Source organism: Dermacentor albipictus, chromosome 2 (genome assembly GCF_038994185.2).
Source record: "Dermacentor albipictus isolate Rhodes 1998 colony chromosome 2, USDA_Dalb.pri_finalv2, whole genome shotgun sequence".
In the NCBI taxonomy this organism is placed as follows: domain Eukaryota; kingdom Metazoa; phylum Arthropoda; class Arachnida; order Ixodida; family Ixodidae; genus Dermacentor; species Dermacentor albipictus.
The window spans coordinates 202,916,219-202,942,308 of NC_091822.1; the positions used below are offsets into that span (position 1 = coordinate 202,916,219).

Below are 26,090 nucleotides of genomic sequence, written 5' to 3' on the forward strand. Positions count from 1 at the left end.
AGCATGTCTCGCCTTAGGCAGCCTGCAAGTTTGCTGTCTTGATTTATGCAAAACAATTTTGTTTATTTGCCCAATCTTATCATTTTGCATTCCGTAAAAATAATCTGCAGTGCTATAGTACTGTACTTTGGTGACTTGCTGTTGCACTTCCGTCACCATATGCACTTATTAGCTATACAAAGTGCACACCTGCTGATGTGCTGTTCCTTTGCTCTTTTATTGTTGTGGTCAAGGTGCACCAGATATGACAACCTTTCTTTCGCTTCTCGTTTACAGGCTTATCAGTTGGCTTATAACGGCATTAGATGTATCAAATGGCTCAAATAAGACTTTCTTTTTCCAAACGAACTTCACAGATCCTTTATATTTTATGATCAAACTTCTTAGCATGGAAACAATGGACGAGACCGAAGGGATACAACATATGCAAGCACTATCCCCTCAGTGTTTCCAGCATAAGAAGTTTGATCATAATATTCCAACTAGCCTGATCTCTTACAGTGCTTTATATATTAGTTTGTTGGGAAATTAGGAAAATTCAATTAAATTGGAAAATTTCGCTACTGAAATACTCCTATAGTTGTACCAATGTATTGTGCAGAGCAGAAAACGGGATGAACAAGCGAAATGCTGTTTTGTCACTGTCATCCCTCTGCCTGATGTCCTGCATTTTTCGTGCCAAGTGGTGAATTATGCCATACCAATGAGCCCATGTATCTGCCCTCGTGCTGTTCTAATTTTGACCCTAATTTAAGAATGGCCATTGTAACAGGAGAATGCAGAAGCACATGTGTCTCTTTGCTGTCCTCAGCCTGATGCATCACTTACTGTTAAATGAGAACCAACAAACCCAAAGAAAGGTTCTCATCATGCTATCCCAAGCAAGAATCGTTATGTGGCAACACACAACTCCAGGCACATAATTATTACAGCATAAAATACGGTTTAAAAACATCACTTGTGCAGATGTTGGAGTACAGCACAATCAATGCCGGATATGACTATCGCAGGAGAATACACCTTGAAACCCAAAAACCTGTCAGTTGAAATCGCTGTAGGTTTAATGCAACGTGGATCACCTGCAAGTGGCTTTCAGCGCTGTGTAGAAAATAAATACTACGACCTGCTTTCATATTAAGCACATGCACCTACACAGCAAAAGTGACTCACTTTTAGGTCTCGATGGACAATGCCTTTTGAGTGTATGAACTCGACAGCTTCAAACAGTTGCTTCATGATACTCCTACGTACAAGAAAAAAATATACATGTAAGCATAGTGATGTCCTCAACACAAGAATGCACACTCTGAAGCAAGCAACATTAGGCAGAAATAAAGACTACTCCAAGGTGTATTGAAATAACAAAGCACCTACACTTTACACTTGCAACAGAACTGCTTGCTGGCCTAGTTGGTGCTTGCTAAAAGACATGTTTTTTGCCGCAATTGAACACTTACAAAAGTAAGACACATAAACCCGTGTTGTCTTTATGTGTCTTCCTTTTGTAAGTGTTCAAGTGCGGCAAAAAAACATGTCTTTTAACTTTACACTTCATCGTCAATGAGGAGGAATGCATTAAAATAAATTGAGTTTTATTGCTCCGACAGGCATGCTAATCACAGCTCTGCTACTACGTGACCACGGAAGGCTGCATCTGGCGGTTGTCAAAGAACCAAAAGGTTGAGTAGTGAAGGCTTAAAAATAGAATTCTGAAATGAGCCACATGGAGATGCTTCAAGGTACAATAAAAACTACTGTAGCCACATTCCTCCATCACTCTTTTCCTATGCACTCAGACAGCATTCAGGCACTCGGGAAGCACACAACCTCAAAGCAGCTGCCAGTTCTGCATATGTATTGTGTATATACACAGTCTGTGCCACAGTGCTTAAAGGGGTCCTGAACCAGTCTTTGGGCTTGGTGAATAAACATAGCCTGCAGATAGCATATGCTGCTGTGAACATCTCAGTCAAGTTTTGCAGTCATGCGAAGTGCATGGAATTTGCAAGCGGAGCATGAAGCCACATTTCTCTTGAACGCTCTCCTTTAGAAGCCTGCTCCTCACTCTGTTCTGGACGCTTTAGTAATTTAGCAGATTCCCATACGTGGCTGCTATTGGCCCATAGCTGGCATCAATCAAGAAGGGTGTATGGATAAGTGCGCTCCTTCCTACTGTTGCTGTGGATATTTATCGACGAAGTTTAATTAACAGGCAGAATTAAGCGAAAATGTGCTTTCGAATTTCGATAATAATTACGTACTTCTGGAGGAAGCTGTCTACCGTCTGCTCATGCTCGGCTGTGGCCGCCCACATAGGAATTAAACTTTGTCCACCCTGCTTATCAGTGTCCCGCTAATTGTGTCACTCTGCCGTCGAGTCTCACTAATTTCGACAAGTTTTTAACTCTCAATTAGCCTCAAACTTCGTGAAACTTGAGGTCAGGCTACATGTCCACTTGCCAGTGCATGGTCACTCCTGGCCACTCCTGACTTATTCATGGTGCTTCAAAAATGCGCAAGTTGGATGCGGCTACCATCCGTCGATAAAGCTGGTGAAGGACAAAGCCGTTGCATACCACATAGCACCATTAGACTGGAGCATATAAACGTGAGCATGCACTCAAGCCCCGTCATGCACAAAGCAAACGCTGCACATACGCACTACAGATGCATGTAGCTGCGGTCTGCTCCATAGCACAGATACCAAGTCCACTGGCTAAGTGCACTGCGGCTCGCTGAGAACAACCGTGTTTGGCTTATGTTTGGTACATCATGGGTGCCAAAATCAGTAGTAGTGGCACCTACATTAACCTTCAAAATCAAATTTGAACTGTGCGCCTCAGTGACATTCAGTAAACAGAGCGTTGTAGTCATGCCATACTACGCCACAGCCTTTGCAGTGCAAGGCATTGAAGAAGGAGCAGAAGCACCGCGAAGGGCATGTTTGATTGCCAGCAACTATACTTCTGCTGAATGCATTGAAGTAGATTTTGCAGCAAAGTATTCCTGAAATAGCCTATTTTAACTTAAATGCCTTTCTTCACTTCTATACAAACTGGTTCAGGGCCCCTTTAACTGTGCACAGAATGAAAACACATAATGAAAAATGAGTTGTGCTTATCTTAAAGTACACACAAACTTACCACTTTCATCCACAACAAGCACACACCATTAAAAGCATAACTATAATCAAATTTTGATATCACAAAATCACATTCAGTTGTAAATCCCTCATCCCTCCCCCCCACTATATTCTATCGTTATAAAAGTAGCACTTGCAAGCATCGGTACACACAAACAAATTCACAGTTGGGCTTGGGCAAATGAAGCACAGATGTAAATAACGCCGATGAAATTAAAATTAGATTATGAGGTTTTACGTGCCAAAACCACAATCTGATTATGAGGCACGCTGTAGTGGGGGACTCTGGATTAGTTTTGACCACCTGGGGTTCTTTAATGTGCACCTAAATCTAAGTACAGGGGTGTTTTCGCATTACGCCCCCATTGAAATGCAGCCACCGTGCCTGGGATTTGATCCCGCGATGTCGTGCTTAGCAGCAAACAACGCTAATATAATATACAGTAGAGCCTCGTTCATACGTAATGAAGCCATCATAGCGCAAAGAAACACAGACAAAGGGGACAGGATACCTAGCGCCCGCAGTGTCCTGCCTTCTTCATTGTCCATATTTATTTGTGCTACAATGGCTTCATTATGCATCAACCAACTTGCCCAAGCAGTTTTACTTGTTCATACCTTTTGGAATAAAACGCAAGAAAAGATGTACTAACTAAAAAAATGTATGATGTCAACTGTAGTTGACATCTACGTAATGCAAAGCGTTGCACTAATCGTTACGCACAGGGCGTGAGGAGTTGACGCGTGTCAAGCTAGTGGGGCTTTGGCGGCCGGAGACACGTTTTGTTGTTCTCTTTTTTAAGATTGCGAAGGGAAATGTAAATGAAACCGAGCTGGTGGGTGACGCTGGATGCCGCCGAAACAAAATGTGACGCTCACATCGCGCCTCCTGCACCAGGGAATGGTGGCGCGTTTGGATAATTACCTAATAAAAGTGTGCAGTAGGCTGCCAATGACACTGCGCTTCATGTACTGTATAACAGATAGGCAAAGATGCTTATCACAATAGGTTTAGTGGCGATTGTTGTGAATGCAACGTGTGATGACCTGGGAGGAGATTTGCTGGCACCGGAATAAGGAACTGAGTGCGCACCAGCGTTTTCATGCTAGACGGGCGGAAGAGTATTGCGGGGAAGCTGATGCGGCGAGCTGTTCTCAATCGTGCTTGTCTTGTGCCTTTTAACGCGAAAGCGTTAGGGGCCCTGTGAGCAAAAATCCCCCTATATATTTAGGCGTATGTATATGCTACACCTTGCTATAAGACATGCGGTATATGCAGGCTATACTGCCACCCCATTCTATCACTAAAGTTGCTCATACCTTGTCGTACATTTTTGACAAAAGTTATTCCTCAAAATTCTGAGAATGACAGCCCACTAACAAATGTCATGAAACAAAACACTGCCAGCAGATGCCTTTTATGTTAACTCTTCTCAGACTGAAATTTTAAAAGTGCGAAGCAATAACAGAAACCTGAAAATGATGTAACTTTTTTGGCGCAGCTGTGCACTACCTCTGCGTTTCAACCAAAAAGCTCACCTTCATGCATGACGTTCCTTGCTATCAAACACTAGGGTTACATAAGATGCAGTTGCCAGGAGGCGTGAGAAGCAGTTGGGGATCTTTGAATGCCATCTCATTCCACTCTTAAAGGCGAAGCTTCAGCGTCCTCCAAATTTTTCTAGTTTACATGGAATCTAGCAACCGGAAAACATATCATACGAGTGCAGTCTGCAGCTGGAAATGACGGCGCATTTGGGTTATCGTCTAATAAAAGCATGCAGTGCAGTTCCAATGGCCCCATGTGCACGTGCTGTGAAAGATGCTTATCACAATAGGGTTGGCGCGATAGCTCTAAATGCGGTGCGACGGCCCTGGAGAAGATTTGCTGGTACCGGAATAACAAGCTGAGTGTCCGCTAGCATTTCCACCTGAGACAGGCAGGGAAGTATTGCGGTGAAGCTGTTGTGGCAGGCGGCTATGTACTGTTCTCAAACATGTGCACGTCACACATTTTTTTGTTTACATGGAATCTAGCGTCCCAAAAATGTGTCACACAATCGTAGTTTCACAATATACTGAATGTTGGTGCCGAAAAATCGTGTTTACCTGTAATGTATGACCCAGTAAAAAATAAGCTTAACTCTGTTGGCTCATCTTTTCGTGTTGTCGATCATGAACGCTGGTGCAGGAAAATCGCATCTAACGGAATCGTATCAACGAGCTTCTACTGTATACACATTTGCAAAAATTCCTTCCCATGTAAACAGATGCACATATACTTAACTCTCCTGCGAATTTCACGTTTACAACAAAAAGTGCAAAGCAAAATCATTCACTCTCCCAGGGTAGATTGTTTGGAGATCTCAAGACTCTTTGTTTGTGCACATACACAAAAGGAATATGCCTGTACAATGGATCTCACAAACATATGAAGGAGTGCAATTACCTCTGCATATAGACTTCCTTAAAATTTTTACTGTTAGCATACACAATTTGAACTGTGTCCACACAAAATTCACTTCTCTAGTAATGTATGGCACATATGGCTGTGTTTTTGCTTTTTTTATAGCAATAGGGCACTCATTAAAACAAAGCCCGACCAACCAAACTTCAAATTTACTTGGCTGTACTCAACCCAGAACTAAACCGTTTATATCAGTGTTAGTTGTGCTGTTCACCTGCATTACAAAAACTGCACCTTTAAGTCCATTAACCTCTGTCTGACATATAACAATTCCTTCTGTACTGTGCAAAAGAAACATTATTACAGGTCAACTTTCAACTACAACATGTAATCACAGAAATAGTAAGCAAAATGTATTTACTTTGTTTTTTTTTCTGAAAGGGCAACAACACTGGTGAGGTAGTCGAAGAGTTCCCCATGCCGACACCTAGAACAAGTAAACAACAAGTTGAGACATGCGAACTTGCACCGTCAGGAGCACCTAGCATTCCTAGCATTCTCTGCTGAACACGGAAGCAAGAAAGAAAAAGATCTAATAATTTAGATTAATGTTCTTTGCTATCTATAAGTACAGTTTATACACAGTGGTTTAAAGACCATTCTCCTACTCGGAGTATTAATTCGAGGGGAAAAAAGAAAAGTAAAAAAAGAAGTTGCAATAACTGGAACTGAATCGAAAAGGTAAATGACTTTCTTCACTTAGGTGGAAAGCCAATATGAAACAACAATGATTTTCGGTTCAGGTGGACCACCTTCTCTGGCAGTTTATATCTATGCATTGCGTGAGGTAGCATGGTAGGTAGCATGGCTCAGCCATGCTACCTCATTTGTAAACACACACGAGATTCCTGTGATTTTAGAAATGACAGCAGCGTTAGTGCTGTTTTCATGTGCCATGTTGGGAGGCAGGCACTTCAATAATATACTCGTGAATGCTCAAAATTGTCGAGTCAAATAGTTCTCCGTTAAAAAGTGCTCCTAGCTAGATGGTTGTTTTTGATCAGACTTGTATTAAACTGAAGCAGTTGCAAAAGAAGTGATGTAGTGCTCCTGGGATGTGGTTACACATGATTTTTAAAGCAAAGCATTATTTACCTACTCTCGCTATGGTAAAGCAATTTAGAGCACAAAATAACACACACGCACACATGCACATACGTACCCACACACGCCATCACTCAAAAAAAAAGAAAGAAAGAAATGCCCAGACACAGAGGGCCTGTCTCTTAGAGGAAGCTTTAGCTTGGTTGCTCCTATTTAAATACATGTAAAAGGAGAATTCATTTTTCTCGGCCACCACTGCACCAAATTTGATGACGTTTGTTGCAATTAAAAGAAAAACTTAAAATCTAGTGACTGTTGGTTTTGAATTTTTGAATTAGGTCGTCAATATGTTATTAAAATTGGCAAATATCGCACGTTTTCTGAAAACTAAACTATCAAGTTTACAACTCTAACTCAGCAATGAAAAATGATATCACAATTCTGTGAATTGCACCTGATAGTACATCCAAAGTGGACAAAATTGATATGTCACATGATTCTCAAAAAAATTTAGTAATATGGAAATACGGCTTCTGCAGAACCCTCGTAAACAACGTAATTACTTCATGTAAGGTATAAATTGACACATCTAATTTGTCTGCTCTGAATGATCTAATGGGTGCCATTTACAGAACCACAATATCTATTCTTGATGCAGAGCTATCAATTTGTAAACTTTGTGCTTCTATTTTTTTATAACTTTCGAATTTTTGAAAATTATTTCTACAAAATTAAGGCCCTAAATCGAAATTCTGCTTCCAACAGTCACTAGAATTTACCTTCTCTCTCAAATGCAACAAAGTTTTTTAAAATCAGTCCAGGGGTTATCTCAGAAAAGTGTTTTTGCGTTTTACATGTATTTGAATAGGCCGCGTCAGAGTTGGGCTCGAGCTGAAGCTTCCTCTCAAGGGTGCGTGGGGGGGGGGGGTTCTTTTTAGAGTGATTGCATGAGTGGGTGTGTGCATGTATGCGGGCATTTTTTTTGCACTCTAATTTGTATTACCATAATCAGTTACCAACTAGCACAACAGCAAGTTCTTATGCTCTCCTTCGTTGCTGTTGAAGATGTCTATACCAAACGGGCATGACCTCCCCTCTTGGCATGTGGCGATTGTCTGGGAAGGAAGGGGAGTGAGAAGGGGAACTAGCACATGGCAAGTTAATATTACGCAGACAAAGACGTCTCCCAGAGATACCCCAGGGGAGAGCTCGGGATTTCCTTTGTGCTATGGCTTCCATCACAGCCTGTTAGAAACTTGCAGGATAGATGGTTGCGGGTAGCCTGCTCATATATTGCGTCAGTATTGGGCTGTGTGCACTTCCACAGTAGGTGGTAGGCATTGGTTTGCTTTCCAGTGTTGCACCTGACAGTGATCACTAGATGTGGCTGGTTCACAAACTGTTGCTCTGGGAACAGAGTACATGCCTCGCAGGTGTCAGAGCCTTGCCTGTTCTTACTCTCTTAGAGCAAACTTTTAACTTGTCCATATTACTGCTGAATAGGATCTAAATCTTCTGGCACTAAGTTTTCTAGTACTGCCTTGCATTCCATCTTTTCTTTTTGCCAAGTTCACTATCATATTCTTCCTCGTTGTCTGATATGAAAAAATAATGCCAATGAGCGCATCTCTGTTACGCATAATAAAAAATAAATAACTACATAAAACCTGCAAGTATAATGTTGGCTCATATGTATCTCTAAAATGCAGATCCCTCAATGATTTTCAATCGCTTCTTTGATTTTCTTAAATTCCTTATATTTTGACCATCCCTTCTTGGCTCAATGGATATGCGTCAGTGCGACACAAGAGGTATAGAATCTTTAAATGCATGTACATCCAATGTATTTTGTCGTACTTCTCTGAGCCCCTCCCCCGTACGCCTTTTGTCACCACTCTTCCCTTGACAGACATCATGCATTGCCTTACTCTTCGTGATGTTGCTAAGTCAACATTAGAGAGAACTGTACGCATTGAATTTTGTTGCAACACATTTATTGAACTGCTTCACTTGACATACATTCTAACCTTTTCAATGGATCTGCATAGCTTTCTTTGTATCTACTGGCAGCCTTAACACTGGCCAGTACATCTCAAGGGCACCGCTGAGTTCTTGTACAAAATTGGTTTATGCTGTCTTCCTCCAATTATTGTTTGGTTAAGCAAACAAATATGAACTGGTTCAAACCAGATTGAAACATTATTTTTTTTTGCTTCGAAGTTGAACCAGAACTGAACCTTTTTTGCTGAAACAGAATGAAAACCGAAATGAGAATTGTTTCAGGTAGCCACTCTGCTCCTGTCATTTGAAGCACTGAGTGATATACCAGATTGCTTTTAGCTCGCATGTATACTTGTCAAGGGTAATTTATTATATTTGCTCGATTATAAGGCAGCTATGATCATAAGGTAAGGGTGTAGCTGCGCAACCCAAGAGAAAGAACTTAAGTATTCACACTATGAGCTGATTTATAGCAGCCAATGGATTATACAGACTCGGTGGGGATTGCCTGAAATAACGAATAACCAGAATCTTCCAGAATATTAATGCGATTTATATGCAAATTTGGCCTTGAGGTATCACTTCATGAGAATTTCGTCTTAGGGTGTCACTTTGCTGCAGCGCAAAGCACACAGCCATAGAGCCCCGCCATGAGGAGATATTCCCACTGCAGCAAAGTCCCACCCTCAAGGCACAATTCGAAAATAACCCTCACCCCCCCGCCCCCCTTTATCGTTCCAATTTTTAAAATTCTCGGTGCTGGTTACGTGCACGAAACTGGAGTACTGCTCTACATGCCAAGGTTACAACCTGCTACAATTTGTGCTGTCATATAAAATCTGGATCGCCGGAAATCTGTCACTTGCATATTAATCCCTTAACTGCCATGAGAAATTTCAGAAAATTTGATGAGAAGTGCAAATTTTTTTTTGCCCGACTTTTATTTTTTCTAAAAAAATTTTACCAGGAATGCTTATAGTGCTATCAATGCTCTTATTTAAAAAAAAAAGCCAAAATACACTGTGTATTATTTATTTATGCGTGAGAATTACAAGGTAGTACAAACTTTGTCTTGACAAGTCAACTTGTCATCGGCAGTTAAAGATAGATGGAATAAACTTTATTGTCCAATGGATAAGGTGATTTACCCACCCCCTGACACGAAGGTCAGAGGGCGGCTGTCTCAGATGCAAGCTGGGAGGTATTGGGTCCCAGCAGCCTCTTCAGCCAGTTGGACGAGCCCGAGCTGGAGCTCACAGTCCAAGCTGCGCAGCAGGGTATCCTAGGTGTCTCTACTACCTATGGTATTTGCTCGCATAATGATCTCACTTTTTTGTGAGAAAAATTGACACAAATTCAGGGGTGCGATCATTACGCAGGTGAAATTCCTCGCGAAAAGAAAAACATTTTTTTTTTCATCCCGCATTTGCTGCGGGTTGACAACGGGTCAACAAATAGGCGGCTGTCGCTGTGTGTAGTGCGGGGAACCAAGACAAAAATGGCGGCCGGCGGAGCAAGCCAAAATGCGCCGAACGCGATTTTTTTTTTTCTTCTCATGAGTAACATTACATGGATTGAAACAAATTCTTCCATATCAGTAATGAATAATATCATTATTATCGGCAAGCTTGTGGCAATAAAGTAGCCATGTCCACTTTGAAGGGACAGAAATAGATGGGTGCGCTTAGCTGCCAGTGACATAGAAACACATGGCAGGCATGGTGCGGAAACTGCGGCATTTGTCTTCACTGCTATCCTAATAGGGCACGTTTCCTATAAGGGTGGGCGAATATCTTAGCTGTGTTACAAGCGTTGGCGTCTGAAAAGGGTACACTTCTAACGTATTAGTGTAAACGTGGCTACTATCATTGCCACTTGCGACTTGTTGCGTGCCCACGAGTGCAGACGAGAAGAATCGAAAGGCGCCTTTTTTTGTTGTCGTTGTTGACCACAACCATTATAAATTTTATTTTGTTATAGCGCAAGATTGACACGGACAACAGAAGGCACATCTGACACACACAGCGCTACTTTCGACAACAGGTTTATTTGTCGTTCTCGTCGCTATACATACACCCTCGACCTGTCATACAGCACGTGTAACATTTTTGGAAAAATAAACAAAAAAATATAAACTGGGAACCACACGTAGGCAGTTTCTTGACTCACATATTCAAAGACATGTACACGTTCAACGCGAACAAAGATAATTCAACTTTTTTGAGGATAATGAAATGGAAGGTTTACTAACGCATGCGTCGCCGAATGTTGGTATGTGTCTGGCCTCTATTATCAAGCGCGTCATTTCACACCTGCTTCTACTCATGATGACTGTTTCTTTAAATCTTGGTTTGCACTTGCATCTCTGGCAATGGATGGCAAGAAAGCCATCAGCGGCCATGTTGTTAACTTTGTTACTGTGTTCGTGTAGCCTGTCATTTATGCTTCTGCCTGTTTGACCGATGTAGGATTGTCCACACCCGAGAGGAATACGGTGTGCCACACCGGCGATGCAATCCACGAATTTGTTTTTATGTTCTTTTTCGCATGCAGTACGTGGAATTCTTTCTGGCCTTGTGTTTTTACAGAGGCTGACCAATTTATTAGGTGCCGAAAACACAACATTGATGCCGCTCCTTCCAGCAACCTTCTTTATTCTATGGGAGAACCCGTGTATGTATGGGATGACGGCAACCTTTCTTTTGTTCATGTCAGTGCTCGACACGTGCACCTGCTTCGAACTGCTTTGCTGCGCCTTCTTAAGCAGTCCTTCTGCGACTGACACAAGCACGTGGCTCAGGTAACCAGCGCAGCTTAAATGCGAGGCTTGCAGTTCGAAGCTATCGTGCATTAGGTGTTGGCATGATTTTTTCAGTGCTTCGCTGAAACACATCTTCGCGATTCCCCTCTTCACAAGCCTTGTATGCGCGGAATGAAATGGTAAAAGTGGCTTACTTGCCCTAGGTTGGTAACACCAGCAGGTTTCGTTATCAGTGAGCACAAACTTGATGTCAAGGAATCTAATCCTCCCGTCACATGGCATTTCAAAGGTCACTTCTAGTGGATTTAGACAGTCACGAATAGTGGTAAAAACTGGAGCACATTCATTAGTATTTGTCATCTACGTTTATCGAGAACAAAGGTACCCTGTATCTACAGAAACAAGGAGTGTGTATAGGTTCTTGTCTAGCACCAGTGCTAAGTAATCTGTTTTTAGCCAAACTAGACAGAGACCTGTCACAGTGCCTTCACGAATCTAAGGTTGTAACATTTTTTAGATATGTTGACAACTTTTTAGTTCTAAATGACTGTTCATCCGCTTGTTTTACTAATATGTATAAGTTTTCAGTCGCTCCGGAGAGCCGGTGTCGAGGCCGCCGTCGTAGTACGCAACAATATCGGCAGCGCAAGCCCTCAGCAGCAGGTCGCGCTCGTCAGTGCTCAAATCACCAAGTTGATCCAAACATCGCGAGCCAATCTGTCGTTGTCAGAGTCCATTGCGACGAGCGTCGAAGTTTGCGTCATAGAATGAAGTACCAGCTTATGGTCGCGCGTTTCTCCTTCCGCTAGCCACCATACTCCCGCTTTCGCTCTGCTGTCGGCTCTGTCTTGGCTGTTTCTGGCCGCGCGTTTGCGTTTTGCACAGAAAAGTCATAGCGCCGTCTGCGGATGCTGTTCTACTCACTGATGGCGCAACGTCACTGTGAGACCATGATGTCAGTACTCCTCGATCGGAGGGCGGGCGATTTGAACTGCGCTAGAGGTACGCGGACGCTTCAGAATGCATTTTCTCTTAAAATAAGTCTTTCCTAGGCACGAAACAAGCGTTTCGAGGTTTCTGGGATGGTATTTAAACAGTCCACGTTGACTTAATAGTAACCTTTAGTGTCCCTTCAAGGTGGAGGGGGGGGGGGGGGAGGTTGACTTCGAGGGTAAGAATTCTGATAAAAAAACCTTGCCTTATATTAGAATAAGTATGGTAGTTAATTCTACAAACTTCCCACAAATAGTTAGTACTTGATGATGGTTTGTTTGAAAACGATGATGGTTTGTTTGAGGCGCAGTAAAATTAAAAAGTGTGTGACATTACATATCTGCCCACACTAAAAGTCATTAGCAGTTGTTGACAGCTCTTGTCTTAAAAAGCTATCTTGCAAGACTTTGCGCATACTATATGACAAATGGCTTACAAGAACAAAACCCACAAAGCCAAGGAATACAACGAAACACGTAGGTGTGTACACTCGGCGACAAAAAATTGCGGGGCGCTCGAGCACATGGCGAAACGGTCCTCTGTGCCTTCTAGCGGAGCACCACTGTTGTCGAGACTGACGCCTGCACACATGCATGTCCCTCCAGAACTGCAAGCGTACATGTTTCCGTGCTTCCTCCTTGCACGCCAGTGAAATCCAAATGTAGCCGTGAGGTGGCCCTCTCGCGATTGGCGCTGTGATAGCTTCGACAGGCAAAATTTCATTTATATAACGGAAATCAAGAGTCCATTTTTGTCTTGCCTGTCTCCTTCTATGGAGCAGGTTTTCTGCCGCGCCGTGCCGTGGGAGAACGCCCCATTCGTAAAAAGAAAGAAACAATGAAGATTAGCCATGAAAAGGCGCAGTGCAGAAACAAAAAATTACTTGTTGAATTCGCTACTGGGCCTGCGTACGTGCTCATGACTCGACAAAAAGCGGCCGCAGCGGCACACGCAGGCTCACGCTTCACATAGTTTCGCCCATCGAAGCCGCCACAGCGCCAATCGCAAGAGGGGCACCTCACGGCTGCACTCGGTTATCACTGGCGTGCAAGGAGAAAGCTGTGGAGACATGCACGCTTGCAGACTCAGAGGGACGCGCATGTGCGCAGGCATTGATCTAAACAACGGAGGTGCGCTGCTAGAGGGCGCGGAGGGCCGTTTCGCCATGCCCTCACGCGCCTTGCAATGTTTTGTGGGCGAGTGTACGTGCATCTATCTTCTGTGTCTCAGTCTCACGCTGGGTGATTGCACGAGAGATGAAACATGCGTGTCTGGTTGGTATTTTTGTTTTGTCTGTTTTGTTTTTATTTCATGTAGAAATATCCAAAATGCACAGAACCGAAAATTTTATTACCAAAAAGCATTCCCAGCAAGCTAAAAAATATTTGAAGGTGGCAGCGTGAGCGTCCTCCTATTGCTTACCACAGTATTTTCCGACTTTGCCGTAGAATTAAATGCAAACTAAAAACTTTGTGTTGAAAAAGTTTTTCGCTCATCTGAATACGCTTTACAGTAAATTAGTTCCATGCGTTTTTTTATGCTGTCCACAAACAAAAAAATGTAAAAGAATTCCAAACGTGGCCCACATCAGAAAAAGTTCGTAACTTTGATGTGTCTTGGCACATTTTGTATTTCACACAGAAACTTGAAAAAAGGTGTCAAACATAGAACATCTTTGCAACATTTATGCGAAATATTGTCTTCCTATATGAAACACAAGAAGAAAGCAGTGAAATGATCAAGTTTTCTCAAAAAGCTTAATCTAAAAAAATAAAATAACAAGCTCCGGTTCCAAATTTTGAAAGAAGTTTGCATGGAAGCCTGCTTATGTTGGGCAAAATGTGGGTGCGATAATATTTTATAATGCTATCTTGTTTCTGTGTTATAAGCAGAGACCTTCTTAAAGGACTTTGTATTTTGTAGAATAAAAGAAATTACAAATAATACAGCATTCAAGACTTGCCTTGTGCCAATAGCTACACGTTTTCAAATATGTGTCAGGGTGTTTAGGATGTGTGCCTTCAATTACAGGGCAGTTCAATTACTGTTCATGGCATGGTGACATTTTCTTTCTTACTAATTTCATGTTTGCAACGTCGTTGAGTAATTCCTCAATTTTTCCAGTTTTATAATTTCGAATGTCACATCTTCTGCTTGTCAACAAATTTTTCTTAATTCAGCCAATACAATTTCATCTTTAGGATTAAACAATTTCATACTTTGGTATTTATTTGGTCCTTCATTGCTCAGGACAGCTTGTATCTTTCCTGTCTTGGTATCTGATGCAGTCGGCTATCAAAATTGTAAGAAATGAAAGGAGCTGTGCTACAGCTATCACGATGGAATGAAACGTGAACAGCACTGCACGACCTGTGAGGTACTCCTCGTGGTTGGGCTACATGGCTTTACATCCTGCTCTCATCTTTTTGAATGTTGCTTGACCTCATCTCGTCAAATACGTAGCTTAACTGCACATGTGCAGCAGATTTTCATGGGTGCTGTTAGACAGTGCAGCACGCACTGAAAGACAACATGCTTCTCTGTTTGCATTTCTGCCGTGATAGTACACGATGCTTTGCCACTGCCTAAGGCCTGGACAATGCAATGCTGCTAGATTCGACTAGTTGGTATTCCTTTCAAAATTCCTTGGGCGTGCAAGAAAAAACAAAAACAAACAATGGATGCAGAAGGTGTGAAACACAAGCAAGTGTTTTGTTTGTGTGCCTCTCACATTTTCTATGTTGTTCTTCTACTTCCCTCTACAAAATTAAAAGAAATAAAGCTTAGTGCCAAGAACAACTGATTCACAGAATAAAGTAATGTACTCACAGCTCCAGCACCAGGAAAATAAATGTTGTCGATTCAAACACATCATGCAGCTCAACTGCAAACAAAGTGGAAGTTAATGCAGGCTTTTAAAATAATAATTGTAAAAGGTGATTACACACAACAATTTGGCATGCAAACTTGGAGAACATCCTTAAAGGGGCCCGGAACCACTTGTTATTGAAGTGTATAAAGGCATTTGAAGTGAAAATAGGCTATTTCAAAAATACTTTGCTGCAAAAGTACAACAATGCGTTCCGCAGAAGTGGAGTTATTGGCAATGAAACATGGCATTTGCTATACTACCATTCCTTCTTCAATGCCTTGCACTGCGAAGACTACGGCGGAGTGGGGCGTGTGCACAATGCTCCGCCTTCTAAATGTCATCATCGTGCACAGGAAGTGCGTGCGTGAGCCAGCCTTCGATTACCTTACATAAGGAAGAGATTAAGTGCCTTAACAGTTATCTCTCACGTAGACCGGCACGTGTACCCGACTGACACATGGTGTTACCATTCCTGAGCATGCGCAGATGAGTTTTGTGTCTTCTTTCTTTTTCGCCTCAGTGCTCCCTTCAGTTGATAGTCGGCGTTCGTGCTGTCCACTTCACTACTCTTGTGTCCTGTCTGCAAGCCTCACTTCTTTTTTGCACAGTTCTAAGTTTCATTTTAGATGTTAATGTAGACACCAATGTAGTCTTTACCTAACACAATGTATAGTTCAACAAACGCTTTGAAGACTTCCTATACAGGAGCTGGGTGCATTCCAATTTGGGAGTTGGTCATTCTGAGCAACAAAAGAAAATCAGTGAAAAATCAGAAGGATCTCTGGACTGCAACCAGCTGAAGCTGAAGCTAAAGCTCGTCTGCAGTGCAGCAAAGCAAGCCCGGCTGGAGGAAGAAGCTTGCAAGGGTTCTGAGGGCACCAACTATACAGTAAAAGAATTTTGAAATTTTATAGTTCTGGCAAAATTTCATACAAATTGATCATATGCAATACCAATACACATGTTTAGAATATTTCACTTTTATTTTACTCTTTTTTCAATCTTACGTTGTTTTTACAACCTATGCACAAAAATACTTGTACTTAATTTAACTCATTCATGGCAGAAGTTTGCATCCATATGCGCAAAAACGCATAGAATGCAAGTATCTAGGCTTTGCCATTATTTGAAGCAATTGCAGTCACGTGCATTTTAGTAAACCAATCAAGGTTCTCTATAACTATAGTCGTGATTAAAGATTTTGTTTTTGAATAAAAAAGTTTAAGAAAAGAAAGTTCTGAGCTTATTCACAATTATTTTTTTATAAGGAGCAGTTGACGCTACTTTATAACAATCTCCAAAACCCACTATGAAGTCCAAACCTTGCAAAGGAGATCCCACTTTTTCCGCTTCCAAGGAGCATTTCAAAGGTATTGAGAAACAAGAACCATATTCGAAAATAGAACTCTATATTGTGCATGATTCCGTCGAATTAGCTTCATTGTTAAGAAGAATAGAGGGACGCTAGATAGAAAAACGATTTGAACTGTATTTGTTAACCAAGCTTTACAATAATAATAATTAATAAGAATAATAATAAAAAAAGAACACTGCTATCGTGAGAAGCAGCTTCGCTAGCAAGATGGAAAAATGAAAGACGGGTGGCCCTGCTGTCTCGAAGTTCCCGCACTAGCTCGCTGCGATGTCATGGATATTGACAACATCCGCCCGGGCCCAGTTCAATTCTTCATTGGTACAGGTGGATTGCATTGTATTTCACATGTCTCAGCTTAGCAGGTTTTGACTTTTGCTGTGCTACAACGGCTCATAGGCTTGGACCTAAAAAGCATTTTCTGAGAACCAACCTATTACCACACAGTTTATGCACATAGAAGTTTTGAAAGGATACTCAATCAGTTTAGGCTGACACGGTGTTGCCTTTTAATGTCTCTTTTTCAATGTGCACCCCTTTGCATTCCGCCCCAATCGGAATGCAGCCATCGTGGCCATAGATCAAATCCGTAACCCCCACACTCAGCAGCACAATGCCATAGTCACTGAGTCACAGTGGTTTCTAGAAATTGTATATTTAAGAATTATGCAGTTATATATATGATCACAAAATATGGAGAAGACCAGTTGGGCCAGTGATAAAGCACAAAGAAAGGAAATAGGACAGAATTCATTAACCTAGCCTGCAAATTATTTGCTGTTATCTCATTCTAGATTACTGCTAGCGTAGAGATGAGACTAATTTTGTTAACAAGCTTTATGGAGTAGGGGATTGCATGTTTTTGATACAACAAATCTGAGCTAAATGAATACATGAATTCTTTTTTCAAATACTTGCCAGATAAGGTCATGGTATGATGGCACTTACTAATATAGGGATGACCAGCCACTCTCTTCAGCACTTCGATTTCCCTTTTCGTTGCCTGGTAGAGACTTGTTGGTCCTGACCCATCAGTATCTGAGCTGATATCTATTATCTTTGCAGCAAACTCCTCACCAGTCTCCTTGTCAATGCACCGTCTTACTGTACTACTTATCCCCCTGTAACAAGATATCAGGTTTTAATGGCACAGCATATGTAAAATGTCTAAATGTGACAGATACAGTGCTGTGACAGTCAATTTGTACATTGTGCTGGCTACAATGGTAACTACAGTAGCCGCAAAATGTTTCATGTTACTTCAAGAACAAATACACAGCACATTTGTTAATATAAAAAGGGCACCATAAAGGTGGCATTAAAGTTAGAGATATAGAAATAGCACCACATTTCTTGCGATTTGTCAGCATCATTTGCACGATACATGTGAAACAGCGGCTATGCAAAACGTCAGGGTACTCTTCATTGCGTGGCCGCGGCAGGCACAATAGGAAGCAACATTTTTGTGGTCTCCATTAATGAACTTCAACCACGTCATGCTAGATCAGATTCGCATGCGTACAGTACAGTTGTCCAGACGTCGCCGTCAACCATTCCCCCAGCCTAGTTTAAAAAAAAAAAGTAACCTGTTACCTTCCCAGGATCTCTTTTGGCTCATACTTGGCGTAGAATTCTTTAGCGACATCCTTGTCAGGAAGATCATCCTCTTGACGCTCTTGCAACTTCGGTGCAACCATCACATTGGCTTTTACCTACCTGAAACACACGTGCGACAGTCTTACAAACGAAAATATGACACCGAGCGCACTTTTCATTGCAGAAGGCTTGAAAATTTAGCTTGTTGGTACATTTCGAAACTTGCTTGGAGGAGAGCTAAACGACGGCACAAGGAAAGACAACACAAGGGCATACAAGCCACCCAACTCTTCATATTTCGTACGCAAGCTTCTTATATTAGGTCGAACTGTTACTTCTACAAAATTAATGAGTACAGCATTGATTCTTTTTTTTTCTTTTTCTAAGCGATCGGCTCTGGATTTCAAATCACAGAAACAACGCTTTAATGACAGTAGAACGCGGTTTCCTAGCCCATGCCACACATCAAGAGAACCGACCCCTACTATGACCGTGAAAATATCACGCCAAGATGTTGTTTAATCGGTTTCTAAATTAGTAGCGAGGTTGGGCACAAGGCTCCGATTGCTGCCAGAGGACAATAGGTATTTTCTCCGCTGCTTTGTATAGTCACATGCGAGTTTCCAAATTTCGTTCCTTCGCTCACCACGAACAATCGAAGCTAAATTCCGTCCATGCTATTTTCGAGGCTTCATTCTACGAGAAGCGGGGGACGCCAAGTGGCTCGACTTCAGTTCCGTCCCTGAACACCTGTGTTACTAGGGTATGATCTGAAAGCAACCCCGGTGCTGTGCACGGAAAACAAACCTCCGACCCCCGTCGCTAATGTTCGTAAGTAGATGGCGCAGCGGGCGCGCACTAGGACCTCTGATAGCCTCTGGTTCTTTTATAGGTTCTTTCATAAACTATAACTATATTACGGCTTCTTTTATTCTCAGACTAGAGTGTACCATCATATGGTACCATACTGTACCATATTACGGTACCGTACTGTACTCACGACCTATACTGAACTCCAGACCTGTACAGACGTCGCTTGTCCAGCACGCCTGGTCTAGTTCAACTGTTTTACCGCTTGGAACAGAACGTACGGGCAGAGAACGGACTTAAGAGGAAAAAACGAAATCAGGTAAGGAACAATTTATGATAACTCAAAGAGAAGCTCATTACTTTTCGAAGCGAGATTGGGATGCCTTAGAACACGCACGATATAAGAAGGAAAAAGAAGCATATGCTTGCTGAGGTAAAGGTAGGGAAACGATGGAGCATGTTTTATTAGAATGTGAAGACTTCTGCCCAGCAGTCGATTTAGGCACTACTGGCCTCCTTGAATCCCTTGGGTGCAGCGAGAGCAGTGGAAAAGTAAACATGTTCGAAATAGAGATTAGGAAGGGGTGATTGGAAGATTGGTGGAAGAAAAGTAGGGAAACGACAAAAAACGGAGACGTACAAAAGTAAAGTTCCCAATGGGGGATCAGAAAATTTGGTTGTGAGAGTTCATCGTGTTTTTTTCTTTTCTTTTTTAAATCTAGGTAGGCTGTGTAATAGTAGAGTGTACTAGCATAGAGTTACTATACTGACTCTAGAGGACAAGCTACCCATAGGGCCCATGCATATACCCATGCATTAAAATCGGGAACCTCAAGAGCGCCGCCATGTTGCTACGCGCCGAGGTTGCCAGCTCCTGAGACGCTTGCTAGACTTGGTGACAGTAGTCAGTTTTAATCCGGCAACAGTAGCAGCGTAGCAGCATGGCGTCTCGCTTGTAGTGTTGTGATGTGTGCGTGCAGCCGAGTGTTTGGGCTTTATAAGTCGGTTCTTTATTCTATGTTGCGGGATGGTGTGGGTGTGGTCCATGTTGGCCGTACAGCTGGCAGTTATGCAACCGAGGGATGATCCTGTTCAAGTTTCCGGCGGTATGCGGTTTTCAGCGGTCACGCCTGTTGCAGGAGTGTCACTCGACAAGGTTACCAGCTCGAAGCTGTGGTCAGATTCCTCGTTGGCGTTCCGTAATTCTCTTCGCACGGGCGCGGTATGTTGCAAAAGCCGCTTTCGCGATCTATCGTCGTGGCGATAGATCGGTTTTTTTTATTATTATTATAAGTAATGATCCAGCTGTAGGGCACATGTAACCGACAAACGGAAGTCTCAGGAGAGCACCTGAGATGATAGTAGAGCAGGCGGCGCAGGAACTCCAGGGCACCCGAGGGACAGTGGGGGGGATCAAAGCTCGAAGCAGAACGGTACGTAGGTTGGGGCCGCCGAGGCAGGTGTGTGCCAGGGAGTGTTCGCACGGACAGCTCGCCTGGCACGCGCAGCCGTGCCTCGCAAGGTCGAGATACTTTAAAGGCACCTGCGCCCATGATCTTTCTTTTGCCTCGGCGCAGTGAGCACGATTAACGAGAATAATGTGGAGGGCATCCGGTGCAGTCGCGAATGCATCACGACAAATGTAGCTCGCGTCGCCTGGCGTCTGTAATATCAGAGTTGGTTGTATGAACTTTATGCATAATACGCTTTGTTACGGTACCTTAACGGAATGGGTCTAGAGCACGGTGTTGGTACATTTTTTCGTACCGCCCTAATCCTATCCCCCCACTACAAACACACACATACCCCCTTTTTTATGTATACATACAATTCCTTGCCATGACAGATCATAGCCTCCTTTATTTTTGAAAAATAGAGGAGGCTACGGACCGATTGACCAGTTCAAGTTGTCAACTTGTCAGTAACTGTCGTAGGAACCACTGTAATAAACACAATTCCACGATCGGATTGTTTACTTTCATTTTTTGTTGTAACACTGAGGACTACATAGAACTTTATTTTGTATATGTGAGAGAAGTATGTGGATATCACGAGCTTAAGCCAATGTGCGATACACAGACAAAGCAGCTGCTACAACATGAACTGCATTGAGGGCCACACAACACATACGTAATTAAAGGTGCAAAATATCGGGGGAAGCTTCAAAATACGCTCTGTAGCACTGCAAAGTATAACATATATTGTATGTGTACAATAAATGTTCATACATACAATGCGTCAATGTCCCATTTGCCTTCAAGTTTATTATGAAGTTCAAGTTTACTGAAGTTTATTATGAGCATATGTACAACGGGAATCTACTAACACACCCGCAGTCAACGTGGCTGTTCGAGGTGTGCTGGCTGCCTCAGTGTAAGAAAAAGAAATTGGGTAAATGTCGACACCAGTGCCACTGCTTCTTGCCTCTGACCTGCACGTCTCTCTGCGGCATCTTTGTGCACAAGTGTGCTGGCGTGGCGAGGCGTAGGAGTCATCCAAGAGAAAGAGTATTGTTTACATGGAAAAGTGGCTGTTCACATTGCCTGTCACTTTCCCTCAAATGTCTCCTTGGCGACTAGGGTGACACACCCGCAGTCAAGGTGGCTGTTCGAGGTGTGCTGGCTGCCTAAACGAAATAAAAAGAAATTAGATGAATGTCGATACCAGTGCTATTGCTTATTGCCTCTTACCTGCATTTGCCTCCACGGCCTCTTGGCTTGCGGAGTCTGTATGAGGGAGCTGCTCTGGCTAGGCGTAGGCATTGTCTAAGCAAAAAGAAAAGGCCATTTAAATGGGGAATTATGGAAATAAATGCAGTTGTTATGTCTGCTTCTTGCACTCTTCTTGCCTAAAAGTTTCCAATCATAGTGTCCAGAACACACCAGCACTTTTACTGCTTCTGCTTTTTACCTGCAGGTGTTGCTGCAAGATCCTTAGTATGGCTGCGTGCAGCATTGTAACACTTGGTGGAGGCATTTGAAGTGGTAGCCGAAAACATAAAGAATCATCCTTGTCTGCACGAATGCTTTCAATTTCTAAATGCAGTGGTAACTATCACTATTGGTGCAAGGCCCCCCCACATCTATGCGGCAAGTGCCATAGCTCGAAACTGAATTGTTCCTTTAGTGTTTCACAAGGCATCTGATATGTCCACATTAAATGTGATGTGTTTGTTTTTATTTATCCGTGTGGAAAGAGCATCATTAAATGGCTGAAGTACTATAGCACCAAACAGACGACACAAGAAGAAGAGACACGGACGAGCGCTTATGTCCGTGTCTCTTCTTCTTGTGTCGTCTGTTTGGCGCTATAGTACTTCAGTAATATGCACCAACTAGCCCAACAAAAAGTTCTGCTGGAATATCATTAAATGTTTTTTTTATTTTTGCGTGTCTTGTTTTTTGGTTTATTTCTGAATTTATCATGATGCTAAAGTGACTTACGTATGTAATGGCAATCAGCTTTTGTTTTGCAGAAAAACAATGCATTTCCTGACCCATTGTTTGACTTCCCCTCACTCGCATAATTTTGCAGAGTATTCTACCTATATTGACTTGCTTGACCTCCACTAAAGAGTCTTGCATTTTCAAATACGACTCTTTCCTTAAAATCATTCGACACTTCTCATAATTTCTGTACCTTGGGCTTCTGATACTCTGCAGTCACCATTTTTGCTTGTTTCTGACTAGAAATATCTTCTTTAATTTAGAGCTTAAATTTTACTTTTGGAACACATTGAAGAGGTTGCCATTGCATATCTGCATAAAAGGGAAACATGTTTCATTAAACATTTGCAAAATCCAATTGAAGATTGATGAATGCAGCTTGCAGTTTGATATGACTGAATGAGCCATAAAAGTAACTCATCTCACTTGGTAAATGAAAGCACATATTAGTGTGATGCACAAGATACGTTACACTAACGTGGTGGGTTCTCTTGCTTATACAGCAAAATAATCGGTGCGCGAGAAAAAAGTATTTTTGCATAACCCTTGTACACACTGACTTAAGGAAAATGAGCTGGAGCTGCCCACATGATGTACTTATTTTACCTGCGAGTATGGTCAACAAAAATGTGTCCCAGCTGCTTAGTGGTATTCGGGATTATGTCAGTATTGCATATGTGCCTGTTGTCGAAAATAATTGAATTTTGAAAATGCTCGCAGGGATCTGATATGCATATCTGCAGTTTATGGATACATGTAAAAGACAGCATCAAGTGCAAGTGAACGGTCCCACAGGCCCGGAGTCGATCATGCAAATAGATTCGCTGCACAAATTTGTGACCAGAAAATATATTCCACATGAAATGGCATGCAAGGAAGTGTTGAAAATATTGCACAGTTACTAAAACGCCTACGCTATTATTATGTGGGTAGATGCATTCGTTATGCAAAACGGACGTGAGGCGTGCAGACAGGACACAAGAGTAGAGTATTTGCAAGCAAGCAACACGAGCGCCGTCCACTTCTCTACTCTTGTGTCCTGTCTGCACGCCTCACCTCTGTTTTGCATAATAAATCCTTACCAACTAGCTCAGCTTTCTGTCATTCTAAGTCTCGATGCACTCGATTTCATCCGCATTAGGCACTCGCCTCTTGAATACTTCGTGGCACAGAAATACTCGGCATCAGGCTGTTTTTCTGCTGTGGCCTTTGTACAAGCATGATTGTTCAAAGTGCAACAAATAAACAGATTTTTTGAGTTGCTTGTGGCTTCGCCAGTACAATTCCAGTGCGCTGGTCCGCCTGTCCAGCAATTTCCTACTGAAGGGAAACCTGCAAATAAAAACACCGCTCCGCATGCAGAAAAATGCTCTACTGTGACGCTTCTCAAACGATTGTGATGCACCACAAGAGCTGCCTACTCGCGTGATATTCTCAACAAGGGGATACATTCGTTTACTTACATGTGAAGGTATATGCCAGACTACTTCGGGGCTTCGGTGGCACATAAGGCACGAGTGTGCCATAGCATCCGATGTCGACGCGCGATCGCATGTCAAACCTAAACGAAACTACTACGCATCCAAAAAACATATTCGAAACCGAAATTCACGTCATCCTTTATTGCATGAATGCGTACATCGTGATTTACGTAGGTCATGGACTTAGTGATTGCTTTCTGTAAATTTAATATTAACGTACCACCTCCATAAAGCCATCAGGTATGCGTTTTTAGATGACAAAGCATAAGGTGACCTGCACTTGTTCTCAGCTCTTTCAATAGTAATTGCGCTGGCCACATTGACCAGTAGCAACAGGGCGGCGCCCTAGAGGTTCCCACTTTTCCGGCCCAGCTTTTCCTCTAGAGTTGTTCTACTAACTCTATGTGTACTAGAATGGGGGAGTGTGTCCAGCGGAGGCCCCGACAAGCGGCGAGAGTGAAGCAAAAAACACTGAAATTTGCGGCGGAGCTGCAGTCGCCTTCTTCTGACGTTCCGGCCAATCCAGGGCCTCGACGGCCCGGTGGAACCACGCCTATCGACGGTGGATACGGCGGCGCCCAGCTGTCGTCTGCTCGACGCTCCGCCGTCTCCTGAACACGCCCGTGCATGTGTTTATTTCGTCATTTTTTCTCTAATTGATTTTTGTATCAGGTATGTAAAAAAAGAATACAATATAATTACTGCTTTGCCATGAATTGAGTTTCCCCGCTTCCGTCAAACGATGCCGTCTGCACGATATCTACGCGCGCAGACGGCCCTCGCATATGTGTTATGGTTTGTCTCGTAATTCGGCGACTTGGCACAGTGTTCGAAGAATGAGAGGATGAGCACACTTCGGCGAAAGAACTACTGCTGTGTAGTGGCATAACCGTATACAGTAGATTGAAAGGTCAGGCCAAGCTCTCGCTCTTCGGAGTCCCTAAAGACGAAGAACGGCGACGCGTGCAGGAGCTCATTCTTCACCGCACCGACTCCATTCGTGAGCTGCACTTTGATGCAAAGTGCATACTGAGGCATTATGTGCATATCCTTGAAGGCCAGGAAGTATCTACACAGCGTGGAAAGCCTGCGCTTCGGTCTGTTGCGATACCCACAATTCTTTGCCGTATTTTCAGGATTATCTCTACGAGCAGCCTACACCCGAGCAGCCCACGCGAAAGAGAACGACCTCATATGCAACAGATGAAGGCCGGTCAACAAAGAGAACGCTCCCGCTCTCAGTTGAACGGTCATTCAGATTGGAGGCATGTGTCATGGGAAACCTAGCTGCGCGGGCTCGAAGACATAGACAACCGATAACATGCTTCCGATATAAACAATGTGTTTTGCTTTATTCACTAGGGGGTGTGGAAAACCAACTACATCTCAGGCGTATATGACGCACAAAAATAGGGAAGAAAAAAGGCTATTCCGTAAATATTTTCAAAACCCACAATTAACCTACAAAAAAAAATGTGCTGCACGTAAAGAATAATGTGACCCATATAGGCTCCCTAAATCTCATATCGCTGCCGTTATTAGGGCATCGGGGAAATTTTGTTAGCATTCAATATATCGCCTTGAGAAAGGAACAAAACAAAGGTTTACCAATTTTTATTTAACACCTAATTATGCCACACAGTTCATTAATTCCTGTAACTCATCCCATTACGGCACATGGTTCCCGTTCCTTCGGAATATCAGCTATGAATTTCGTGTTCTCATGATACAGTGAAACACGCACATAAGGTAAGGAAAGCAAACTGCAAACGCGATCCAACTGACTGCGTGACTCCAGCTAGTCCAGGCACGGTCATCCTCGAACGCAACTACAACGCTGCGCTCGACCGCGATCGTGCTTTTTCTTCTCCTTCTTCTTCTTTTTTTTTTTTGTTGGGCACGCTTTTTGATCGGTGCCGTCATGGCCTCCGCCGCGCTCGGGGGCGTGGCCTCCAGAAGAAGGCGATGGTTGCGCCCTCTGGATTTTCAATAAAAACATGCCTCAGCGCGCAGCTCTCGTTGGACCCACTCTCCGAATCTAGTACACTCTAGTAATAGCAAGGGCTTGGTTACAGTGTACTAGGGGCTCTATTCTGGACACGCAT

The 26,090-nt window shown here is 42.9% G+C and overlaps 1 protein-coding gene and 1 long non-coding RNA gene across 4 annotated transcripts in view; both read right to left on the bottom strand.

The window, feature by feature from the left end:
• The window catches only part of PhKgamma (phosphorylase kinase gamma), a 39,283-nt gene extending 20,197 nt beyond the window's left edge, over positions 1-19,086 (bottom strand). For 2 of the 3 annotated variants that reach the window (XM_065425946.2, XM_065425943.2), the window contains exons 1-6: positions 18,895-19,085; positions 18,246-18,368; positions 17,601-17,773; positions 15,238-15,292; positions 5,971-6,036; positions 1,171-1,243 (exon numbers count right to left, since the gene is read on the bottom strand). In XM_065425946.2, the coding sequence (XP_065282018.1) occupies positions 1,171-1,243; positions 5,971-6,036; positions 15,238-15,292; positions 17,601-17,773; positions 18,246-18,349 (471 nt within the window). In that variant the 5' untranslated portion in view covers positions 18,350-18,368; positions 18,895-19,085. Of the gene's footprint in view, positions 1-1,170; positions 1,244-5,970; positions 6,037-15,237; positions 15,293-17,600; positions 17,774-18,245; positions 18,369-18,894 lie in introns of all 3 variants that reach the window. The other variant, XM_065425944.2, reaches the window with a different exon arrangement.
• Positions 19,087-19,979: 893 nt separating this feature from the next.
• Positions 19,980-24,056, bottom strand: LOC135897314 (uncharacterized). Its single transcript, XR_010563008.2, has 3 exons — positions 23,968-24,056; positions 21,749-21,823; positions 19,980-21,684 (listed from the first exon to the last, which is right to left on the bottom strand). It is a non-coding gene; the product is annotated as an uncharacterized lncRNA (long non-coding RNA).
• Between the last annotated feature and the right edge of the window lie 2,034 nt (positions 24,057-26,090).